General features: G+C 39.3%; 1 protein-coding gene across 1 annotated transcript; it reads right to left on the bottom strand.

Annotated features, from left to right (window-relative positions):
• Nucleotides 1-3,349: 3,349 nt before the first annotated feature.
• On the bottom strand, nt 3,350-19,118 carry GAS2L3 (growth arrest specific 2 like 3). Its single transcript, XM_041713500.2, has 10 exons — nt 17,545-19,118; nt 16,675-16,801; nt 15,336-15,382; nt 14,240-14,408; nt 13,760-13,878; nt 12,915-13,056; nt 10,307-10,370; nt 9,488-9,626; nt 8,540-8,647; nt 3,350-7,820 (listed from the first exon to the last, which is right to left on the bottom strand). The coding sequence occupies exons 3-10, from the start codon at nt 15,351-15,353 to the stop codon at nt 6,444-6,446; spliced, it is 2,136 nt and encodes a 711-aa protein (XP_041569434.2). The 5' UTR covers nt 15,354-15,382; nt 16,675-16,801; nt 17,545-19,118; the 3' UTR covers nt 3,350-6,443.
• Between the last annotated feature and the right edge of the window lie 661 nt (nt 19,119-19,779).

The raw sequence follows: 19,779 nt of genomic DNA, 5'->3' as shown, positions 1-19,779 counted from the left end.
CATATGACAATGATTCACTGTCTTCAGCACAGGCTAGAAAATAAGGCCAGGGGCCATACACATGTACAGAGAGAATCCCCAATACTGAACAACTGCTTATGCAGGCAGAGCTATTTCTTCTACAGGCTGAGTGAAACAGCATTTTGATGTTATCATAATTGATAATGGACATGTGTGTCAAAATTATAGACTCATAGAATGGTTTGGGTTAGAAGGCACTTTAAAGACCATCTAGCTCCAGTGTCCCTGTCACAGGCAGGGACAACTTCCATTAGACCAGGTAGCTCAAAGCTCCATCCAGCCTGGCTAGAACACTTCCAAATACGAGGTAACTTCAACTTCTCTGAGCAACCCACGCATCACCATTCTCATAGTGAAGAATTCCTTCCTAACATCCAGTCTAAACCTACCTTCTTCCAGTTCAAGATCATTACCCCTTATCCTTATCACTCACTACACGCCCCCATAAAAAGGCCCTCTTCAGCTTTCCTGAAGGCCCTCTTTAGGTACTGAAAGGCTGCAATGACCTCTCCCCAGAGCCTTCACTCCTCCAGGCTGAACAACCCCACCTCTCTGAGCACATCTTCACAGGAGAGGCGCTCAAGCCCTCTGATCATCTTTGTGGCCCTCCTTTGGACTTGTTCCAGCAGGTCCATGTCCTTCCTATGCTGAGGCCCCAGGGCTGCACAGGACCCCAAGTATGCCCTGAAACAGCTGCACTTACCCGTCTGAATTACAGCTTTCTCTAAACTGTGAATGTTTGACTTCACAGACCTAATATGTTACTTTTACACACCACTGTAAATGGACTGTGACATGAGGACCCAAGTCTTGGGGAAACTCATAGGGTTTTAAGAAAGAAATCACAAAGAAATGTTTCAATATTTTTCATTAAACAATTAAACCCATCCATAATCTAGCAGACATTCTTATGGCCATTGTCATGTACATCACTAAAAATGCTTCTTCATCATTATATTTGTAAATAATTTGACCTAGCAAAATATCCTGCTACAACTAAGAGTGTTTTAAAATCCTGACTATACAACTGTGCAATCAGAAAAACATCCCAAATCTAATGTAATATACAGAAGCTTAATTCCAGGGCTATAGATATAGATACCAGACACACATATTTAGTTTGATTTTTGAATAAACTCATTCTGCTGCTCTTTTCTTTGGATGCAGCAATAAATTTCATGGTACTTCAAGGGTCACTGCTGCAATGTGTACACAATAAAAGCAATTTATTATAGTTTTATTTCACAGGTGTCTATAGAGCAGCGTATTCAGCAAAAAGGAAAAAAAAAGCTGTGAAGCAGCATATTGTTCATCAGGATGACACATCACAGTAATTATTTCTGTTCTTCTGGGAATATAGGTTCTGCTACAAGGCATTTTTTGTTACTGCAGCAGTGCTTCAGAAAAGTAAATAATAATAATGCTTATATAAAAGTTCAGTAAATTAGAAGATTCTCAACCTGAATTCCAACAATTACTTTTATTTTAAAATGCAAGAGGTAAAGTATATACTTTCACTGTAAAGATGCATGTAACTGACTTTAACATGAGGTTCTTATGAGGTGCCCTGAGTATTTTGACAAACACTAATGTATTCCACTTTTCCTGAGTGAATAGCCTAACAGGGTGTTTGAGGAAGCATGCAAGTTTGGCTTTGTTTAGTAGGATCTCAGCTTTGCGCAGTACTTTCTGACTCAGCAATAAAAGCCAATTTTACATCAAAGTTCTATGCTGCAATCTTACCTTCTAAAACCTCTTAGCACAACAAATCTGTCAATACTTTCTGCCTAGCTACATTCTTTGGAGAAATGGCCAGCTGCTCCCATCCTCTAAGGTTTTTCTTCCATCTGGAACAAAGTACTTCACACAAAATGCTGTAATAGCGTTGCTTTAGACATCAGTAGCCCTCCCCAAGTAGAAAGCCATTCACTGCTGGCACTCCCACCAGGTGAAACACCTGAAAGTTTATTTCTCAGTTAATGGGGATTGCTGGCTAGCTAGATCTGAACTGTGAGCAGATCTCACCTCTCAAATACTTTAATGTTTTAGTTTTTATTAAAATGTCTGAAAAGTATAAGTGTTGAACTTTTTAACATTTCAGACAATTTGTTTTTCAAAACTTCTACTAGGAAAGTGATCTTCAGTCTTGACTTTTAAAGAAAATAATGAAAAGGAGGTTTTCAATAATGTGCTTGCATGAAATGAAAGGGTCTTATAGCATTAAATGTCTCTTGCATTACTTATTTCATGCCAAGTATGGATTTAACTAGCTAAAAGTTTTATTTGAATCAAAAAGTTTTGCCCATGTATTTCTGGAGAAGTTAAGGGGTTTACATTGTCAGAGTAGTCTCTGTAAAATTAACAGACACCAGATGAACCCATAGAACTCACTCACCTGACAAACAGATTTCAGCTTCCCTGTAGGAAAAAAAGAAAAGGAGCGGCATAGTTTGATGTTTCAAGTTATGGGTGCTTTAGACGTTTTTTAGAAGTTTTTAGAAGTTTTAAAAGGAAAACTGCCCTGAAATTTACCAGAGATAGATAGATAGATAAATAGATATAAATAAGATATATAAAATAGGATTAGGATACTTACATGAGAAAATCTTGGACTGCCTTTGCATTTTATTGGCCTGATGTAACAGTATCTCTTAAAAAAAAAAAAATGCTGCAACTAACACCTATGCACAGCTTGGTCCTGTAGGAACAAGGATGGTAGATGCCACTTGCATGTGCTTACTAGACACAGCTGAAGTGGAAGGGTAAGTCTATGTGATTGGGCACCAGCACCAGACTGCCAGGAACTGAAGACACTTTGGAACAGCAGACAAAGGCAGGCTTTAAAAGAGTTCTAAAAACATCCAATAGTAAAGGGGAAAAAACAGTTAATTAGGTGGGTCGAGTGAGAACATCCAATTCTCCACTTAACAAAACTAATTAAATTTCTGTCATTAATGGCAACAGACAGAGATAGATCTTTTATTGACAAGAAATAAGCAGGGAAAACATGGCACACAGGTGCTTTATATTTCAAGTAGAGCTGCAAACACAACTTTCGGGTATATCTGAAACTACTTAGGCTCATTCCTAGAGGAGCCTAGAAAAGGGTAAGATGCCCCTTCCACACAATTACACTGACAACAGGATCAGAGTAAAAATGCCTTGAACTCCAAACCAAACAATGGATTAGATTATTGCAGCTATTTATGCCAGAGATGGAATCTACTATTTATGTGGTGGCAGAGGGAAAACATGAGCCTTCTGAAATGCATTCTCTTTCCCTCCCTGCAAAAAGATGTCAGGAGAAGAAACATAAAGGTGCACATAAAAAGGTGCAGTGTATGTTTATTTTAAATAAGTACTCATACAGAGGACATCAATATCACATGGAGAATTCAGTCTGATTCTTGCTCCAAATTATCTTTCCCTCACAAAAGGTAATATAAACTGAAGATTAGACTTGCTATTTGGCAGCAAACATTGCAAAAATAGTATGCATTTCCATTAGGATGTACTTTGTTACACCTTCTTGGCTCACCTCATGTTACATGACTATGCAGTTGGCAAGTACAGTTTCCACACAAGTTGGATCACACTCAAATACATTATTTTTATAATAAAACCAAACCAAGTCTACCCATGTGTAATTTTAGATTAGCTGATTAGGTTTCAACTGTAACAGCTTATGCATTTTTATTTCAATTTTGAACTTTAAAATTGAGTTTATTACATGACATCATATATTCCAAAGATGAAGCCATTTGCCTCATTTTCTCTGTAGGTCAGAAAGGTAGATTATTGAAGTTTCTTTACACCGAGATCTAAGAGCCTCAGTGTTTAAACTGATGCTAAGAACCTTGTAAATGGTTTAAAAGGTGCTGTGGGCTGACCCAAATCAGCAACCAAGTGCCTGGGCAGCTGCTCACTCCCCTTACCTCTCCTCCACCCCCAGCAAGATAAGGAGAGAGGAGCAACACAAGCAAAACTCACTGGCTGGATAAAAAGTTTAATGAATGAAGAAAGATATGAAAAGTAAACCACCAAGTGATGCAAAGGCAGTCCTTCACTACCCCCACAGACAGACTGATGCCCAGCCAGCTGGCAAACAACCACCTTAAAAGCCACACAACCTGCACGCCCTTCTTTCTCTACCTCTTCCTTCTTTTTATTGTTGAGGTGATGCCTTATGATATGGAACAGCCCTTTGGCCAATTCAAGTTGGCCAGTTCCCAGCCATGTCACTCCCAATCTCCTGCCTACTCACTGTGGGGGCAGAGAAAAAGAAAGATTTGACCATGGAAGGGTTGTTCAGCAGCAGCCCAAACAACACCATGTTATCAACGTGGGTTTAGATTTTAAATCTAAGACACTGCCCCATATGGGATACTATGAAGAAAGTTAAGTCCATCTCTTCCAGACCCATTACAGAAAGAAAATACCAAGAAGTCAGCTATTAACCTGCATGAGATATATCACATGTATCTCACCATTTGGAAGCCCAAAAATAAAAAGCAAGTCATCTACTGTAAAATGCTTTCAGCATATGAAACCATGTGCCAGATTTATCAAACCAGACAGGAAACCACTATAGTCAATACCCTGCCTTACATTGTAGCAGTGGCTTTGACCAGCGTACATATAAAACAAGCAAGCCTAAGGCTTTCCCCAGACATACAACTCTGTATGGGATCTTGTAGGACTTGTGTCCACATTATCAAAACACATCTGTTTTCCTCCTACAGTTTGGATACTGGCATCTACTGCTTACTCCCAGCAGGTTGTGAGCAGTATTGTACAGTAGATATGCATAAATAGAATCATAAATTAAATAAAATAAGCTAACAAGGTGCTCAGAAAAGCAGCTCTATGACTCTGCCACATCGCATGAGAATTCAGTTTACAATGTTTGCTTACTCTAGTTCCAGGGGGAAAAAAAAAAACCAAAATAAAATCCCTTAACACCAGAAGCTACATATTCCATGGAACTCTTCTCCTTTTAAAAAGGCTTCCCTGTTCCACCATCCAGGAGCCTCTATGGCAGTAACATCCACTCCTGCCCATAAATAGACTGGAAATGGAAGGCAGAAATGATGGTCTATGTAAACCACCAGTGCATCTTCAAAGAACTTCAGAGTTCCTCAGTGTCTGGAGGGTCAACTGTTCATTAACCCCAAAATAACTAAACAGCACTACTCCTAAAGACAGCAGTTTTCAATCTACCATGAAGCTCATTTCTCAAGGGTAAAGGTGTCGAGCATCACAGATGTTGAACCCACTGAAAGACTTCAGGAGCTGGATGTAAACAGTGCACTGTAAACAGTGTATAGCTTTCTGGCACTTTAACATGTTTAAAGGCAAATGCAGACTATATTCCTCTTTGGGAAACTACTTCTCATCTCCAGAGAGTGATAGAGGAGAGCCGGGAAAGAGGTCTCCATAAATAAAACAGAGTGTAAACAAAAATTAACCCGTAGCACTGAGAGAAGTATTTAGCAATTTAGTCTTGCATGCAAAGACCACTCCTGCAGAGCAGTAAAGTTCTGCCAGAACAGGTCAGTGCTTGCAGCTCAGTGTTGCTGCAGCAGGAGCTGTTTTGGGGCTCCAAACCAGGAGAAGGAGCTGGCGTGATGCTCCAGCCCAGGGGAAAGTGTCTCCCCTAGAACCCAGGACCATCTCTCCATGCAGCAAGAGCTTTCTGGAAAGCTAGTCAGACTTGAACATGAACCAAGCAAGGTTTTCTGCCCTGGGTTTTAAAGGTAATATTGCTCATTGGAGAGTTCTGTTCTGAATTTGAAAGGCTAAGGCACAATGAAAGTGAGCAGTCAAGGCCATGAATATCAGTGTCCAATTTAAAACAAACCAAGCTCCACTTCCAAGTGAGCTGAATCCACTTTAAGGCATATGAAGGGGGCACAATGAACACTGATAATAGCATATGTCAAATCTAAACAGGACTAGAAAATTCTTCTCTTTCCAAAATATGTGACCTAGATTTGGGCTCTGGAATACTAGTGAACAAAACCCACAGTTTTGCTTGAGGTATTAGAAATTTTACAGCTTGTGCACAGCTCTGTTGCTTGCCACATACCTCAATGCAGATGTGCCAGAACCACCAGAGTTCTGCTGCAAAAGTATTGGCTTTAATTCCCCTTTCCTCTCCCACATTTTTGCAGCAGATCAAGGACATTTGCCATTCCACAGTGCCACACAGCAAGTAAGCTCCCTTCTAAACATATGCAGAAGTTTCTAAACCGCAAAATAAACAGAGTTCTTACAGTAAGTTAGGCAGCAAAAGGCAGGTTATACCTAATATTTCATAGTAAATGTAGTGTTATTTTACTTTTTTCCTTGTCCTCAGTGCAGTAGTTACAAGAGGCCCTTTTTAACAAAATAGAGACTTCCTCAGAAGGTAACAAATTAGTTTACTTTCTGGGCTTTTTAGTCCCTGTCATAACAAAATAGTGATCATCTTGCCTGCTCTTCATAAGAGGATCTTTTGATGCACCAGGTGTTCCTCTGTTATATGCCTGCTCCTTTGGGAGTGGCTTCTTGGCTGTTGGGGCCAAGCTTTTGTTTGTTTGCAAGTTTTTGAATGAATGCTGACCTTTTGTGGAAGGCTGTGCTGGTTTTTTGGTCACTGCTGCTTTGGCTGAAGTTTGAGGAAGCCGTACAACAGACAAAGGTGTGCGTTCAGCAGGTTTGGATAAAGAGGGTCCAGCCTGAGGGGGATTACTGGCATTTGGCTGCTTGCTGCCAGTTGATGACACACTTTTGCTTATAGGTAACAATGGAGGTGGTGGCTTTGATGCTTTGCTAACTGCAAGGGAAGGTGCAGAAGCAGATAGCTTTAGCTCGGAAGCAGTCTTCAAGTTCCTTGCTAGCTGAGAAGTTGTTTGTGGGGCTTTCTGAGGATGCTGAGACCCAACACCTGACCTCTGAATATCATTTTCAGCAGGTTTTGCAAGGAGTTGCTGAGAATGTGCAAACTTGGCAACAGTGCGCAGATTTGTAACTGGCAGCCGAGCAGCCCTAGGAGCAGCTGAATTTGCCTTGGATTTCGTGACAGATACAGGTTTGCATTTAGCAGGGACACACTTCTGTTTTGAAGTGGTTGTTCCAGCTGTCCCAGACAAGAGAGATGGTTGTTTTTTAGAGGGTGAGAGGGCACAATGGAGTGCTGGTGCTGGGGAGCCCCGAGGCAGGGCAAATTTCACCTTGGTAGCATCGGGGGACCGAATACGTTTGCGCAATGTTTCAGAGGGAACAGGAGCTGTTCTTGTTCCTGCACATGAAGAACTTTTGTTTCCAGGCTGTGAAGGAGCTGAAGTTGGTGAGTTGCATGCAGGAGACTCCAGTTTCTTTGAGGCACCAGCTAATGGTTTGAAAGGAGACTGCACACTCGCTGCTGCAGACCCTTGTAATTTGGACCTGACTGTTGATGACTTGGCAGTGGAAGATGGGGTCACTGGCACTCTTGGTGATGCCAGGGCAGGGGACTGAGGACGTTTAACCATAGTCTTCTTGGCACTGGCCCCAAGACCTAAAACAGGAGCAGGAGGTTTTGATGGCTGCTTGTGAAACATATTGACAGCTGACATCGGATTCATAAGAGGAGGCTCCTGATTTCTAGCTGACAAGCTGGGGACACTGTCACTGGTGACCCCTTTCTGAAATGCCAGGATTTTTTCTTCCAGAGTTGCAAACTGAAGCACTCGGCATGGATCATATTTGAGTAGAAAACCTTGAAGAGTGTCCCAGCCTCCACCAACACGTACCATCACATGCTTGCCATGTAGCATCTGAGAATGGGGAAGAGGGGGTGACAGCAGAAGAACAAGAGAAATTCTTATCTTGTTTTAGTTTTCTTCATCTTACATTACCACCTAATGAAATTGACTAAAAATAGCACTTCCTTTTTAACAGAGAAACATTTTAATACCGAAATTATGTGATAAACAAGGTTTTTGCTTCCCAATTATTTTATTAGATAGCTTCTCCTGCAGAGATAGTAATTCTGTGTCAGGAAATAATGGAAACATCTTTACAGAAGACATTTTAACCATTCTGTAAGAATCTTGGTTTAGTATACAGAGTTCTGGGCATGGGTTTAATTTAAATTATGAATGTCCTTGTAACTCAAACTCTTATGACTGCTGACGAGAGTACTCAACTACCCCGCAAATTATAAACCCCAAGAATCCAGGTTTTGAACAAGCAACATTCTCAGGATATTCTATAGCATTATCCTTATTTATGTTGCAAGTCATTACTGGAATTTTAAAGACACCACAGAGAAACATTATCTTCGTTTAGTGTGGTTATAAAATCAATGTTTGTGGATCAAAAATCTAAAGAATGGAGTAATTACACCCATTTAGAATAAGGGATTGAATGTCAAGTTGTCCCAACCTAAATAATTCTGTAATTCTAAAACAACTCCATAAAAATGAGGTATTTCACTTAAAAGCATTTCTCGCCCCAAAATAAATATAAATTTGAGTTCTAAAAAACTACTTACTCGTATGAAGAGTATTTTATCTCCCAGTCGATAACGTCCCTCTGACAAGTATTCAATTGAAAATCGATGGGAACAACTGCAGGGAGGATCTTCTGCTATATGTTTTACCTAGTTATTAAATTTAAAGCATTTGTTAGATTTTGACACAAGCACAAGTTTAACCATCTACTTCTATTAAGATGGAAGACCCAAGAAGGAAACCACTGAAAAAAGGGGAAAGGGAGTCCCCAGATATAGGCTGGGTTAGAGAGATCTGCCTCTAAGAGCTACTTAGAAATGCAACAAACTGGAAGGGTGAGACTATTGCCTAGAAGAAGAAATAGTGAGTTTTCGGAGAAAGTAAGGATCTGGTGGCTGACATCCCCAAAGAAACAGAATTTTTACATTACAACACAGGGGATCTTTAAAACAAATTAATTTTTAAGCAGAATAAGAAAATTGTTCATCATTTCCTCTGGACCAGTTCACAAGCTGTACAAATTGTTTCCTTTTCTGCATACATGTTCATTTCCAACTGGTAGTGCTACAGAGGTTTGATTTAAAAATCTTTCAAAAGACTTTCTAAGCCTACTTTAACATCTGATGAAGTCTTATGAAAAGATCAAATTGTAGAGAAACAAACATTCATTGCAGTCATAGAATACTGACACCAGAAAAATTGAACGAGAGCATTTCTTATACACAAACATTTCTTATGTACAAAGAAGCAAGGAGAAGGAAGAGGGGAAAGGAAATCAATGTAGGTTATAGACACTCCAAAACGTATAGAATAGCATTTTATTTACATTTTCCAAACAAAATTGATAAAAAGACATGCATACCCTTCTGTTTGAGGAGGCTCACACATATTAGATGAAAACCAGCCAGTCCTTACTAAGACAGATCATACAAGTCCCAAACTAAGAGTTTAATTTAAAGCCCATATCACACTAAGCAAGTAGCACTTACTGCCTCATGTAGCTCCCCATGGTGACAACATGACTTTGGTGTGCTAAGAGGTGATGGTGGCCCAGAGGTCATCAGCAGGGTTTCTTCTAGCTCAATTTCCTTCTCTAGTTTTACAAGTACAGGAGGTTCAACTCCATACCTCAAATACCAAAGCAGAGGGTTTAATTACTAACTTATTAAAAGAAGACAAAAAGAAGCTGATGATAACAAACTTGCAAAATTATAAGTGGCTTGACAGACAAGGACATCTGAATCAATCAATCAGAGGAGTAATTGTCTTGATAATCCAAAGAGAAGGAGCACTCTGAGTTTCTAGCAGAAGCCCTTCCTAAGGTAGCCTTGGTGTTAAGCAGTGGATGCAGTAAAAATACTGCCAAAACTAGACAGCTGAGGTCACATCCAATTTAGATAGACTATCTTAAAACTTCCAGCACTGTACTAGAAATAAATTAAGTCTACATTTAGATAATAAAGAGATACCTTTAAAATGGCTGAAAAATTTAAACCCTTGAAATTGTATTTAATGCTCAGTGAGTTCTTCCAAGAGGTACACATAAGAATGAATGTATAACTTAAACACATAGTTATAGAAACCGGCACAGAACAGCACCTCTCCAAGGAAAGGGTCTGATAAATATTTGAAAAAAATATTCATATTGTATGATGGTCCTAGAAAAACTAATTCATTACTTTTTGCAAGAATTAGCATCCACTGCATTACACTTAACAGCTGCAAACAACGTCCTGTCTTTGTCCTAGCTTTTACTTAGTAGGATGCGTCCTTCAATTTCTTGTTGGGAGCATGTATGGATCACGTACCCAGATACAATGCGCCCAATTTCCAGCAGACAAAGATACACTTGTCTTGGATCCTTGTGCAACACTAAAAGGGAAGAGAATAAAGAGGAGTTATAGTTCATATTTATTGCAGGAGGCCTAGGCAATTAGGTACAGCCAAGAGAAGGGAAGATGAGGTATCCATGACTATAAATTTCCATCATCCTACCCAAAGGCAAGGTACATTATCATTGACAAAGCACTACATGCTTTACAACTCTAATTTTCTATTCCATAAAGACTTTAGACCCATCCTGGCACTCCTGAAACCACTCTTCTCTTCCTCCTAAGAGAAATATATTTTATGATCATCTTTCTTGATGAGAATAGGAAAGAAAGATACAAGAATGCTTCCTGTTTCCTATTCCCAAATACAATAGCACAGTCTTAAAGACAAAAAGCACTTAACAACTATAAAAAGGAAAATACACACATCTGTTCCTGCTCATGCTTACAGACACAGCTAGGTACATGCACTCTGAGGGTTACCATCCAGTGGAGGATACACTGCAAGGGCCCTAGCTCACAAGTGGATGGCTACACAGCCAGCCAGCCTGAGTGGTTTTAAACCTTGGCTAGGAAAGAACAATCTGGGTGACTGTTACCAGTGCAGTAAGCAACAGATCTTTTCTTATCACTACTTCCAAAGTTCCAGCTCTTTATTTACAGATGAAATCCAACACATTTCTGATGTTCAATTTGATATTTAAAATGCCTTCATTTTAAATGTGTTTCCTAAAGTATAATCCAAATATGAAGTCAGATTTTTTTGTTTACATCATCTACTCCAATTTCTAAGTCTGCTTTTTAAAAGATTCAATTACGAAGGGTAAATCTACAATAGAAAGTTGGCACAGCCATAATCTAAAAACTCCTTTTAGAGGCCAATTAATCTATTTTTTAGTGTATGAATATGCATGTGCACATCTGTGTGTGCATTTACCAGCTGTAACAAAAGTGTTTCAATTTGCTTGACTCCAAAAGAGAAAAATCCAAATATATCCCTAGCAGAGATCAAGACATTTGTTTTGGCATTACGTTAAAGGGCACCCCACGATGCCTACTCTTCCTTTTCGCTGTCTGACAAGCTTCTTGATTTATTATCCTTCCCCGTCATCTACACTTTTCAGGAGGTGCTGCTATATGTACCTGACAGGAAAAAGACAACTGTCAACTTATCCTTCCCCTGTTTCATTCATGAAGAATGGCTTGAAAGTCTGATGGAAAACATCAGTGGAAAGAATGTTTCATCTAGGAGGCTGCAAGTCTGCTCATTTCAACTGCCAAAAAGACTCACAGAAGATATTTATGCCACAAAGCAAGCTTGTGTCAGGAGTTAGACTTCAAAACACTTCTCTGCAACAAGTGAAAGCCACAGCACTAAGAAATCATGTCTGCTTATCTCAGGGAAGCTAAAAAGTTCTAGGTACCTGCCCATTTACAGGAACTAACATGTTTAAACAATACAATTCCTACAAGGAACAAAAATAATAAAAAAAATAATTATTGTAACTCAGTTCTACTCTGCATTTCCTGGCACTGAAAAAAGATACACTCACTAGTTAATCAAAATGAGACATGCAAATGATGGAGTTTTCACAACTGTTTTAAAAGATGACTTATCCAGTAGACATGCATGGGCAGTCCAGCCAGCATGTAAATAGCATTTAATAGAACAAAGACTTCAAAATACATTAAGTATTATGACAATTTCATATGATTACTGAAAACAAAGATACTTCTCAGTTTTTTGCTAGTCTGCTGACAGGCAGATATTTTGCTTACTAAAAAAAAAAAGCCAGACAACAAAAAATAGAATTTGACTTGCCATAGAAAGTTTTGTATTAATTAATTTTTACTGACATAATAGCTAGAAGAGCATAATACGTAGAAGAGCATTTCCTTATTTATTGTGTGATAAAAGTACAATCCTCTTAACTAGCAGTCAAAAAAATTTTATTCCATCAGTCTAGAAGTTGCTATACAGCACCAGTTGTGCAATGGGGCAGGCATACTTATAGTTGGCAGTATTTATTTTTATAACTATCTTCATAAATGGGAAAATACAAATGGTTTACAGTAATGTTGTGTCCTGAACTAAATGTTAATTACCAACAGGCTGTTGCCACTTAAGACACAATGCCCTGATGTTGTTACCAAATTTAACCATCTTGAATGTATTATTCTGAGGGATTTTTGCAAGAAGAATGGCTGTAAATACCAAATAAAGGATCTTATTGTGAGCTGACTCCATGACCCTGTGGTCTTCCCACACACAGAAAGTGAAACCACATTCTCAGTGGTTCTTTTTACTGAAGAAAAACACGATATTTTGTTCCACAGCACTCAGTCCCCACTTCATCCCACACAGTAACTTTCAGAAATTTAGAAAAGCATCATGCAAGTCTTATTAGTCATTGACCTGATTTTCAAAGGCTTTTACTTCCACACTGCCTTAAAATAAATAAAAGCTTGCACGACACACACAGAATCAAGAGAAAAAGTTCAAAAGTCTATAACAAGGCATCTCCCTGACCTGGTAGTGATTCACACAAAGATCAAAGCAAATCTTACAAAAAGAGAGAGTTACCTAAGCCTTCAGATTCAAAGAGGTATGTCTCATCAACTCCAATGGCTCTACACCAGTTAAGAAAGTTGGCTGTATTGTCTCTGGCAAAAAAAGATCCTGATGGAGCATCCTTCTTACATGGAACTTTTCTCATAGGAAAATTCTGGCAAGGGAAGAAAACAAAAAGTACATTGTATGCATCAACCTTGCCAACAGATTTCAAAGCTTATTTGCAAAGGAAAATACACCCTAAATTCAGAGTACAAAAACAGTTGTAACTATTTTGTGTTCAACTCACCATGTATTCCATGAGAAAAGCTACACTAATATAGAAGGCATTATACTTTATCATTGTGAATAGTCACTGAGTGAACAGTCCTTAGTTCTGCAGCCTTTGTACTCCAAAGTAAGAGAGACTTGCTTGAGATTCACATTTCAGCTAAGCACTGCCTCTCAATGGAAACACTGAAGCCCATCTCCAGGTTTGGATACTTGTATGGCTGACCTGTACACATGAGTTCAGCCACCACTTTCTGGCACAAAACATACACCAATGGATATCTTATTAAAAACCCACACTGGTGTCAGAGGAACAAACTCCAGACTTGGACTAGACCTTCCTCTGGCAAGACTTCTACTGAAATCAAATTAAAAACCTAGAAAGGACATTAGGATGTGACTAAAAAAGCAAGTAATTTGTTGGATGAGTTTATCCATCTACAAAGCCACTTTGTTGTTAATCAGTCTCTGGATACACAGCATACTAAACACTTCTTTGGGAAGCCTCACTCACCTGCTTTCCCTGTAACTACTACTTAAAATTTAGTGCTCTATAGATGTATTTAAAATATCGTTCTACAACTCACCCTTAAGTTGTTTGTGTTACAACATTTTTTAACTGTGTTTTGAAGAACATCAATCAATTGGCAAAGCAGTACCCCATTATCAAGTTCTTCTAGCAGTTGTTCTGCTTTGACTTCCATTCCTTTAAGAAAAAGGTAAAGAAATTTCATATGAACTTAAAGACAACTCAAATAGCATTCCAGTACTAAAGACTGAAAAATAGAAGAAATATATAACTAAAATAAATTCAAATATTAGTTTAATTATATATTAATTAGACTAACAAGATTCAGAAATACAAATTAGAATCATTAATTGTGCAATCCTTAAGAGGCGGCAGCTAATAAAACTGAAATCAAAGCATGCATTTTAATGCAATTCTCCCAGCCATTCAAACTCAAATACACCAGATCTTAATAGTACTATAGATATTACATGTCAGCGCTGACTAGAGTATTGAAAGTGCTTTGAAATTCATTAGAGTGATTTATTTTTAAGCTCACCCAGCAAGCCAGACAGCCAAATGGAGAGATCTTCTTGCATAGGCACCAAAGTGGCTTCGTGCCGCACAGATATCCACTGGTCATACAGGCACACATCTGCCAGACCCGGCCCATGTCGCGGGGTCAGAGGACTTCGGGGGCTCAAGGGAAGCTCATCTCCAAACCACACCTGCAGAGATTTCAGTACGCTGAAGAGAGGAAGCTCTAATATTTGCAGTCAGATGACAAAAACGTGTGGTTCTGAATTAGACTGAAGAACTGTTACTCAGAGTGTTCACTTCCCTTTCAACTGACAGAGAAAACCAACAGAGCAACAAAGTGGTTCTGCTCTTGTTAGTAACTCCTGCATCAATATACCACTGCATGCCTTCTCTGGACTCCCTTGGATTTTAAATTAAATACTTTCCTGAATACAGAATAAAGACAACATGCATTAAATGCTTTGGGTTTTTTTTTTAACTCAGTACATTTTAAGTCATGAAATCTGCAAATTATCATATAATTTACTACAGACTACTGATTTCTTAATCAAACATTTCAGAGACATTTTGTGCTTAAACCATTAAAAATTATAGCATTAAAAGAGGAAACATTTCCATGCAAGGACATAGCACAATTCTTGAACACAAATACTTAGCATTTCTCTTCAGAACTCTGTATCTTGTAAATGAGAGGTAACTTATCACACTGAAAGACCACACTGAAATTTTGTGAAGTAAAATTTCTGAAGACAGAATCTTTCTAGCATTCTTAACTATTTTCCTTCAGTTCAGTGTGTATGTAAAATATATTTATATTTAAGTGATTAACTAGAATATAAGGTTATTAGAAAAACTTCTTAATCATGATGGAAATTTTTCAATAATCTCAGGCTCTGACTTCAAAATCTTCTTAGCTAACAGTGCTAAGAAGTGAATGGGTCACCTATCTGATAATAACAGTGGGTTATCCTTGTAAAAGGGGCCAATTACTACTTTTTTTAAAATCAGAGGTAACTGGTGAATCTAGTATTTCATCTGCTTCAGGGTAGAGTTTAGTATTTTAAAAAAAGTATTATACATGTATACAGGATTTAAACACTTCAAAAGGTATTTACCTGAATTGCATTCTGCATGGTCACCTGCTTTACATTAGTTTCTCCTCCTGGGGAAAAATAAGAGATTTTTATTACAGTCTCTCATGCTTTCATGAAAATTCTGAGAAAAACCCATCAGTGCTGCTTTGGAAAAATAAGTCTCATAGGAAGGGAAGGGGAAAGAGGAAAATATCTTAGTAGGTAAGGTTTATCTAAGGGCGGAGTACTTCAGTACTCCGCCCTTAGATAAAGGTGCCGTTATTGCAGCAAAAGTAGCAACTTTGTATGCATAAAGAATGCTCCAAAGTTGGCAAGATTTTTAGGAGCTGTATGACATTTATTTTGCCAAAGAGTAATACACATACTTCAAACCATTCTTGGATTTAACACAGTTGTCTCTGATTTCTCCTTCCCAGTTATCACAAGTGTATCTCGTACATGTGTGCAGACAGATATATGCACTCTGAGTTTACATTAAATACTTGGAAGATCATGAAAACCTTAAAACAGAGAAATCATTTTGACTAATAAGATTTTTCTCTTACAGGATCATCAAATGGTGTGGGCTGGAAGGGACCTTAAAGATCATAAAGTTCTAGCATAGACATATGATCAATGTTTTTAGAAATCTCTGTTGGGATTGTGACTTTGCAGGCAGCATGCATGCACTAAGTTTTCAACAAATGCTGCAAACTATTGCAACAATATAGCGATCTGTACAAATCCCTGGCAAAATGATCATTAAGGAAACTTTGGAGACAATCCAGTCAAAGCTTTCTCTCCTGAAGCCAACACTGTATTTTCCAGCAATGCTTTCAACCATGGGAAAATCCAGCACAAGCTTTACACTGGAATAAGGATTAGTAAGTCTTTCCCTGGAGGCTCCAGGTCTAGATGTGCAGCATTGCCAGGTTAGCTGCATGCATGGGTACAGAGAGTATTTCTCCATAAAATTTTTCCAGTGGTATTTTACAATGTCAAAAATTTCCTATCTGTGTCTTGAAACCTGTTAAAAACAACTTACTTGCTCTGTTACTTAATAGCTGACATAAAAGTTCATCTTACTGATTAAACCATATCGCAGACATTATCAGACATTTCAACTCATCTGTTTTCATTTAAAATTAAGTAATTTTTCTCCCCTGTCCCAGCTATTTAGGCTTTGTATGTAGATGGCATCTTCTCTCCTGCACAACCTGGCCTCCCTATGACAGAAGGCTGAATAGCCCATCATAGAAAACAAAATTCTCACCTTTTCATCCTACATAGAAAACAGAATGGTTTTTCTCCCCCCGTTCCCCCGCCGTAAAGCTCACAGACTACGTGGGACTACACGTACCAGGCATTTCAAACAACTTACCTCTACGACTGGCAAATGAGCAACCAGTTTGGTTTCGGGTGAAGACACTTCCTTGTAGCAGGACTGCTAGCTTTTCTCAGACCTTGTCAGAGACACACCAGTGATATCTTTCCCCTTCCTTTTATTTCTAGTGAAGGAAAAAAAAAGAGAGACATCCTCTCCTTGATGTCATTTTTCCTTCTATGAATGAACAAGGGAAGGGAAGGGTATATACCAAGCATTACTAATGAGCATGTTATGCTTCCCACAGCTTTGTCCAGGGGAATACGTTTTCCTTTGGCATAAGAAAGCTATTGTCCTAGGAGAAGCTCAATAAGAGGCTTCATTGATTAAAAAAAATAAATAAAACAACAGCAGAACACCCAGTAGAGAAGACAGTCTCATTAAAATAAGGAGGTCCATATAGGCTAACAAGAGCTCTAACATATTAACTGCCAAGGGAAAACAAAAGGCAGCCTAATTCACAGGGAGCACTTAAAACATGAACAAAGCAAAATATTCACACTGCAGCTATCACAGGAATGCTCAGCATCTGCAGTTTTGTAGCATGCCTAACAAAAACTAGTCTTGCCAAAAAAAAAAAAAGAGGAGATTGAGGAAAATTGTGGCACTTGAACTTCAAGGGCCTGCTCTTCTAAAACAAGTTATTTTGTAAGCCCATATGTCAGAGCTCCCTAGAAAGTCAAAAGGCTTCACTTATAATCAGGGAATCTGAAAAACACTTAACAAAAACCCCCTCTGATAATGTGAGCTACACTGCATGAATTTTAAGTTGAAAAGTAATACAGTAACAATTTCCCATTTTCAGATGCCAAACAGTTCAGCTCAGAGTTTGCAGGGAATACAGATTAATGCAGCCTTATCACTTACTGAGAGAGGCACAGGATGAGAAGACCCAGATCTGCCACCTTCAAGTAGTCAGCCTGTAAATGTGCAGAAGGTGCTGTGGTGAGGTGAATACTGCAGTACCACGTAGTCATAACCAAATCTGACTTCTAAAACCAGTTGGTTTCCCTGCATCAAAAAGCTGTACATAATGAATGAAGTAAGTATCTGATAGTGAATTTTGACAGCTCCAGATAGGACTGTGTCAGTTTCTACACATGCCAATTTTATCAACTTGCATTCAACAGGCATTTACTGTTCAGACCCTGAAGTTTGTGAAAGAAAGGACCTCAGAATAAAAGTACACTGTAACACATCCCCTGCATAGTTCAGACTATGCCATTCTCATTTCCAGGCAGACCTTGATACCCTCAAGGTCCCTTGGGACAGAAGACTGAATAAGCCCAACACAGTAGAAACAATTCTTTTAATAATTCTTCCCCTTCCTCCAACTGTTTCTGGTGTGGTTTCTTCTCCATTTTCCCCTTCCTGCTTCAACCCTTAAAACAAGGAAACCACCAGAAACTTGTGAGCTTTTCCCAGCTGGGGGCAACCAGTCCAATTCCAAGCTCAGTAAGCAGAGGTCCCCCACCACCAACCCCACTTTCAGGAAGCACCTCATTTTTGCTGGTAATTCTGCTGCCAATGGCTTTGTGGCATGGAAGGAGAGGAGCTGTCACTGAGCCACACCTTACAGCTGGATCAATACAGAGACAGTGATTTACTGGGAGACAGATGGTCAGCCACAAATTATATATCAGGAGAGGCAAGAATTACCTTTAGCTGGTTGAGTGCCAAACCTCCAGTAAAGGACTAGAGCTATGGATCAATACCAGGTAAGAAGGATGAGAAAAATATCCCTATCTATTGACACATGGTATAGGGACAGGCATTTCTCAGCAAAGAGGGTGCAGACACACCCTGGACATGACCCACACAGACTTGTGAGACCACAGTTTGCCTCTGCTCTCCACAGAGATGCCCATCACTTTGCCTCCAGACACTCTGAGAAACAGCACAGTCAGCAAATACTAAAGCACTTTACACAAATACTTTAGGGTGTTAACACACACTCTCAGATACTCCATGAGATAGCCTGCTTAGGATCAGTTGTATCAGGATTTGTAGATCATTCAGTGGGCCCCAACCAGCAAGACATGCTACATTAATTACAACCCATTGTGTAGCACAAGATGGACCGAGTCCAAATCCCATTTTACTTGACTGAACAGTTTACATATAAACAAATAAACAAACTCTCCCATTCTACAGATAGCTAAAACGTTGATGAAGCAGCCATTGACCTTGCTTAAGTGGAACCTAAAGGGATTCACAGGCTCATTAAACTGTCTTCTGTTAACAGGCTCATTAAGAAAACACTAGGGTAGAAACACTTCTACATCTTCACCCTATATTTAAGATATATAACATCATCTTCTATTCCATCAACACCCAAAGGCAGTCACAACAGTCTAACCCAGAGGAACTGGATTAGTCTTGACAGTACCTACTGGAACCCATGTTTATAAACAGATTGAAATGAAAGAAGCTGTCACATCAGTATCTATTGAAACCTACTACAGGATAGTCAAGGTTTTTTTTTTACAGACACATCTAATAACATGCAAAATAAAAGGGGTAGGCACAAGAGACATCCACTGAACGGAGAGCTACTCCATCACTACAGCAATTTCAGAACCTTTTTGTTGCATTTACTGAGTCAGCAGGAGCTCTGCTTCCGTGGGGAGGCATCAGAGGCACTAAAGAGAAAGAACCAGACTGGTCAGTCCGAGGCGATGGGCTTTAAGGCGGCAACCAACTCTTTACATTAAGGCACGCTGACTGTCTCCTCAGAGACTGCCCCTCCACGCCTCTCCATGAAGTGCACACAGGCAGAGGCGGTGAGCACGCTCTCCCCTACCAAATGGCAACAAAGGCCCTGGTACACCTGTCGGAGCAGAGAAATGCACTTGAAATCAGGGAGGAGCACTTTGTCTCAGCAGCTGCCATCTCCACAGGAGACATGCAGACGGCTGCTTTCCCACAGGAGCATCCAGTTTGGGCAGAGGCTGGTTAACACCAGACACGCTGTCCCAGTTGTTCCCTCACATACACAAGCAAGTTCTTCTCTCCCTTCCATTTCTAACCCACACTTCTTCCAGCAAAGTAACACAGTAGGGGAGCATTTTTCGATGCTCATTATACTGCTGGCTGACCACA

The sequence above is a fragment of the Taeniopygia guttata genome, chromosome 1A (genome assembly GCF_048771995.1).
Source record: "Taeniopygia guttata chromosome 1A, bTaeGut7.mat, whole genome shotgun sequence".
Taxonomy (NCBI): Eukaryota; Metazoa; Chordata; class Aves; order Passeriformes; family Estrildidae; genus Taeniopygia; species Taeniopygia guttata.
This window is presented reverse-complemented; position numbering and strand designations above follow the sequence as displayed.